Here is a 6154-nt window from a genome sequence, read left to right on the forward strand (position 1 = left end):
AATGGCAGAGTGCAAGCTCGTGTTTCTGTGTTGATAGAGACAGCAGCATTGCTTCAGCTGTTCTTCCCCAGCTCAGTGGTAGTTGAGGGGATATAAAAATCAATGACACATGGGACATTTCACACTACTCAGTTGTTTAGAGCTGAATATGAATATTGTTATCATGAGTCAATTTTCGTTTCAGAATTCCAGAGAGAATACTATGTAAGACTGTGCCAATGATAGTTCACTTATTTGTTTTGATACAGGTAACAATAGTGATTATTATAACTATATATGTTTATACATATATGGTTGTAGGTAGGAAGAAAGAATGAATCTACTTAACACTAGGTTATCAGAAAAATTTAGACGTATTTTTGCTACAATCTATCATGACTTTTCCGATGACCCAATTAATCTAGACATTATATGAGAGTATGTGCTAATGGCCTAGGGAAAGTAAGTGGGCAACACTCTGGGCCTGGGTTTCTTGTAGGTCAGATTTAATCCTCAGGGGGTTTAAATTTGTTTTTTTCCAGTTCCCTTATCATTGTAACTGGATGATGGCCACTTGACTTGGAAAGAACTGAATACGTGAGCCATTGTTACCTAAATGACAGCCACTCTTTTTAAAGGCCCTGGTTGATCAAAACAGGATTAGACGATCAAATGTGTGTGACTACTCTGTGCTCGAGGGTAGAGAATCTTCTCTAAGACCTCCACTCCTTTGAGAGAAGGCAATTCTGTGTCCTCCTCCCCAATTTTTTTTTTAAATAGTAAAAGATATGAAAATATACCCTAAATGATCTCTGCCTATTTTGGAGATTATCACTGGAGAGCTCCTCTAGTGCAGTGGTTCTCAAAGTGTGGTCTCCAGCCAGCACCCTCCCTATCACCCTGCACTTGAGAAATGTGACCTCACAGGCCCTTCCTCAGAACCACTGAACCAGAAACTCTGTCGGTCATTCCATCTGTGCTTTAATAAATCTAGAGACTGGTCTGGGCCAGAGTTTAAGAACCATTCTTCTATGGAAAATTAGAAAACAAAAGTAGATAACTACGTACTTAGCACTTACCATTACGGGTATTAGAAATATGATCTTCTGGGCCAAGAATTGGTCACCAATGTGTATCAGCAGCGAGCCTTAGGTTTATGAGGGAAGCGGTAGAGGGTGATGTGATCATGGGCTTAGAGCAACCTGGAAAACCAGAATAGGACCACAAATGAGGTATTGGGCAATGGCTGCGATAGGGAGGATGGAAACTAGCTGCAGAGAATGAAGGGCAAAGGCTTTGGGTTCAAGAGGATAACAGCGATGAAGACATGCCACCAAAAGGTCATCTCAAACACAAGGTTGTTGGGAAAGTCGTGACGCATCTTTGTACAGAAAAACACATGACCTTCCTGAGAACCTAATCCGTGTAGTCATCTACAGCACAATCCCAAAAATCCACAGCACAATTTTTAGCTATCATTCACATTCAGCTTTGGAAATTGTAATAAAATATACCCCACAGTTGGGCTTGAGCAAACCACGATTTCTAAATCTATTTGAGTGCTTGAGATTTAGTTAGGTTTTCAAGGTTACCTGTCAAGGAGATGGTTAGAAGTCAAGGAAATAGAGGTAGGCAGACGATCTTAGCTAACTAGCTTATCTATCAGATAAGGTGCACGAATTACTTTAATTGCAGATTTATTCCACGTGTCATATTAGGGTCCCCTTCCTTAGCTGAATCCCTGTATGTCCTATGGTATCACTTCCTATAGCAAGTTGCCCCTTACCTAAAGCAGATGCAGCTTGGGGTGTTGTTTTCTTAAACAAAACCTTTACTAAAAGTCATTTTTTAGGAATTTTTGATCCTTATAAACCTTCTCATCTAACCTATACCAGAGAGAATTTTCACAGAAGCCTAAAAACTGCTTTGCAAAAGAAATTAGCACTTTAAAATTGAGCCTAGGTAAGTTATTCTTGTTTTATGTTCTTTCTCTGAGCATATTTTGTACCCAAAATTAGTTGAAGTAAAAACTAAGATTTAAACATCTATAATGTGACAGTTACTGTACTAAAAAATTTACATCCTTTTTTCAGATCTCCAGCTATGATAGGAGTTATCATCGTAATTGTATGAAGAAACAGATTTAAGTAACAGAACCCTAAGGAAATCATTCTGAGTCCAAAGCCTATAGTCCTTTTGATTTTAGGAAATTAAAAATCTAGACACAAGGCCTTTAAACTATTTTTTCTTGGGTCTTATATGAGCTTTTTCTCCTAAGTGACTTAAGTGCCCTCTAAAAATCTAGAACTAGATTTTTAAAAAAAATTGAATTACACAGTAAACTACTCAGGAGAGAGTGAGCTAGAGAACTCATCAATATGAGAACATACTTAGTTTAGCGGCCAAATGCATAGAACCAACCTCTTGTTGTGGATTGTGCATTTCACCCAGTCTCAATCTCTCCTGACCTTAATCCGTGGGGACAATGTGGGGTGGGGGTAGGAAAGAAGACACCACTGACGACCAGAGCATTTTGTACGGTAGTCAGTCATTCTGGATCTCGGAGTCTGAGGACATTTCTCGTCTTCCTAGCTATGCTGGGTAATTTTCCTTCTTTCTAGCCCCTTACTTAAGAGTCCTTGGAGAGAGGAATCAGGGCCTCCCAATGAGTGTAGCCATAATCCCTCTCAAACCTAGGATTCGAAACACACAGTTTTTCTCGATCCTATGGGGTGGTGTTACTGTCGTGCCAAGCCACCATTTTCCAATGAGTCTGTAAATCATTTGAAAATGGATTTGGGAAACAGTCAAGAATCCTGTGCTTTCTCCGTTGGTTGTTTCTGTATGAAACAAGTAGCAAGCCTTATCGCTGAATGTTCCGTTGCATGGCTAGGGCCCAGAATCCCCCCTTCTGCCTAGGGAGATGCCCGGGTTGAAGCGCTGTGTGTTTGAGATAGTGACGGTATACTATTTGTAGAAAGTGGGTTTCAGTTTAAACCATAACCACAGAGGTAAATCTATGGTTCAGTATATGATTTGACGTACAGGAAGTGTCTGGGTCTAATGATGAAACTTTTTAACTTTCCAGATGACAGAACAAAGGAAGCAGAAACAAAGAATTGGTCTTCTAGGACATCCTCCCCACATGAATGTCAACCCACAGCAACCAGCGTAAGCGAAGGAAATACAGGAATTCTATTTACCCTTTTTTAATGATTATTAGTGTGGGTATGGCTCAGTAGTTCAGATTCACCCACTATGGTTACATTTATGCTGAGTACATTTGTAAATACTCAGTTTTATACTGTATGTATATGATTGCTACTCTCAAGGTTTGGATATATGTATTGTAATTAGAATCGCTGGCATGATGATATTTCATTTGTGCCAAAAATATTAAAAATGCCTTTTTTGGAAGGACTAAAGAAAGCACCTGATTTGCACTTGAACCAGATTATAGATTTAAAAGTATAGGACATGTATTTTCTATTTAAATACTTAGAATAGCCAGTATTTATGTTTTTTATAAAACTGTGCAATACAAATTATGCAATCACAATAAATTTGTAACTCCCCACCGTCTGAAAGGGAGTGCACATTCTTTGAAGCTGGTGTGTTAATACTCTGTAATAAATGGTTAAATATCAAATGATGCTGCTGCCCAAATTACATTAATAGTGAGTTTCAGGCCCCTGGGCGTTTTGTACCATGTAATTATCCTACGGTGATGCTGTTCCTCCACGCTTGTGGCACTCGTGCCTCTGTCTCACAGTGATCATGCGCTCAGTCTAGGAACTGTTAAATCAGCATTCATTTTAAGAAAAGCAACTTTAGTTTCAAAGATCCTTTTACGCTTCTAAAATGATCATGTAAACTCTTTCTTTCAATAAGAGAGCCCAAGTAGAGGCTATTACTTTAGCTCGTGAAGAGGTCGAGGAATTTTTTTAAAGGAAATTTTTACGTGACATGGGGGATACACGCATATTGCTGGCCAATCGTCTCCTTGGTGAATTTTGATGGCATCTTCTAAAGAAATGGATAATTGCTGGTTCTAGGCTAGGTAGTCCCAACAATAGAATTGATCCTGTATGTGAACCAACATGCGACAGTAGCTCGGTAGTATTAACTATATACATCCATGTAAGAATGAAATAGGAACTATCCCATTAGAATTCATAGTTGAACACTGACCTGTTATCTGAAAGAGTCACGTTTTGTCACATGATTTTTCTTTGCTGGGTGGATGGAAAGTATGAAAGGAAACTTTTGTATCTGTTGTCTAGTTTTGTACATGGATCTCATTTTACAAGAGACTCTGCAGAAAAAAAAAAAGTTTAAAAATGTATTGAAAGAAGAGTTCTGAAACGACTAAAGTTTGTAAATGCATATATAAAAATATTTAATAAATGACGCAAAATATACAGCGGCTGGCTGGTGGCTTGCTTTCTGCGTTTGTGACTTGAAAGTTATTTCACTTAGGTATATAGTTTTTCTTTAGGACCAATTTAAACTTTACCTGTTTCAGTTACCAGATTAATGCTTACCTGGGTATTAAAACTCTCTGTTGCTATTATCACTGAGGAGAACCACTGGAACAAGTAGTTTTTAATGTGGCATTCATTCATTCTAGATTAGTGACTACCAGCCAGGCGGTCCCGGACACTTGGACATGCATGGTAAGTTGGGAGCACTCTGTAAAAGGTGTCCCATACCTTCCATACTTTTACTGGGGGGGATCTTTAGCTTGCTCATCATGGAAGTATGTCTAGAGGAGGACCCTGGGAATGAACTCACACACTCTGAAATGTTTTTACAAATGCTCACTCTTCTATCCAAATGTGGTCAAACTTGTTCCCTCCTCAAAGCAATCCTTGCCCTGGTTGATCTTTTGACACTGATTCTCTATATGTTTTGCTAAGTAAGAATAATGACTACCCAACGTTGGGAACTGGGTCAGGATTAAATTCCAGTTAAATGACTAGTTTCAGACCCAATGCTTCTGCTTTATAAATTTGACAGCTTAGAAAAACAAGTTAATAATTTTCCAGGCAGAGCAGTATACATCACCACAAAATTTTTCCACAGTAAAGCAAGGCCAAGATCGACGCATGCTATCATTCTACCACCACAATGGCAATCTGTGCGAATCTCCCCGCTACCCACGTCAGCCAGCAAGGACGTGCTCTTCCCTCAGGTGTTCTCTGTGCTCATGCTGCCTAACACGTCAGTGTGTGTGTTCGGGACCCTGCATTGACATGTTCGGGTTATAGCTTTCTGCAGGTTTGTCATGTTTCATTTGAATCCTGTCATTCACTTACAGTCTAAATCTTCATTCGCTTTGCCAGCTCCAGCAGCAAAGAAATGCATCAGAATGCCACCCCACCCTCCATGCAGCAGATCCTCGCCTCTGAGCCTGGGTGTGAGCACTAAAGCTAGTACAATGGCAACGTACCATTGGAAGTCCAGATGGCAGTGGCCTTTTGATGTGAGGTGGTGATTCCGCCCGGTGTGTCTCCACATGTCACATTTTCGACACCTCTTGAGATCCCAGTCACCTGCCCTGGTGAAGAAATAGGGTTATCAGACCGAGTATCAAACATGGCAGTCTAGCCCTAACATGCAGGGATACTATTTTGGCTGTGGTTAGGTAATCCCAGGAAGTTGCGAGAGTCCCAATCCAATTTATTAAAGCTTTTGCACATTTCCTCAACTATTTGATTTTTCCAGACCCTTTGACTAAACAATTTCTCTAACATTTATGGTATCGTCCCCTTTTCTACTTGTTTCCCCCCAAAAAAGTGGAGCTATAAGCCTTCATTTCCCCGACAATGAAAGCTTTCAGTCTTCATTTGCTGTGGCCCTGATGCTGTACATGACAATCCATCCTGTACATTCGCTCTTAGAACTGTGTCTGTAATCCCCCCTGCACACACACAATACAACTTGTTTTATTTCATTATTTAAAAATTGGATTCATTTTACTTGGTTTGTTGCCAAGTTAAAAGTTCCTTATTCAGCCTGTTTTTTTTTAATTTCTGAGAATGGATTGTTTGATTTTTACTCCTGTAAAACCTGCTCTTTCACTCTTTGTCAAGGAGTCTTCACATAAATGATAAAGCAAGTCTGTTTTCTTTGTAGAAGCTAGTCAGCAACTCTGTCCTTGCAGCAGCAAACT

The 6154-nt window shown here is 39.6% G+C and overlaps 1 protein-coding gene and 1 long non-coding RNA gene across 12 annotated transcripts in view; one reads left to right on the forward strand and one right to left on the reverse strand.

Annotated features, from left to right (window-relative positions):
• The window catches only part of ITPR1 (inositol 1,4,5-trisphosphate receptor type 1), a 404888-nt gene extending 400857 nt beyond the window's left edge, over positions 1-4031 (forward strand). For all 11 annotated transcript variants that reach the window (XM_014585765.2, XM_027769774.1, XM_014585767.2 and 8 more), the window contains one exon: positions 3068-4031. In XM_014585765.2, coding sequence (XP_014441251.1) covers positions 3068-3154 — 87 coding nt within the window. In that variant the 3' untranslated portion in view covers positions 3155-4031. The remainder of the gene's footprint in view (positions 1-3067) is intronic.
• Positions 1-4401, reverse strand: part of LOC106734300 (uncharacterized) — a 9791-nt gene extending 5390 nt beyond the window's left edge. Inside the window, exons 1-2 of the long non-coding RNA XR_001369982.2 lie at positions 4171-4401; positions 1059-1181 (exon numbers count right to left, since the gene is read on the reverse strand). This is a non-coding gene — a long non-coding RNA (uncharacterized LOC106734300). The remainder of the gene's footprint in view (positions 1-1058; positions 1182-4170) is intronic.
• Positions 4402-6154: the final 1753 nt, after the last annotated feature.

The sequence above is a fragment of the Tupaia chinensis genome, unplaced genomic scaffold (assembly GCF_000334495.1).
Source record: "Tupaia chinensis unplaced genomic scaffold, TupChi_1.0 Scaffold000089_1, whole genome shotgun sequence".
NCBI lineage: Eukaryota > Metazoa > Chordata > Mammalia > Scandentia > Tupaiidae > Tupaia > Tupaia belangeri.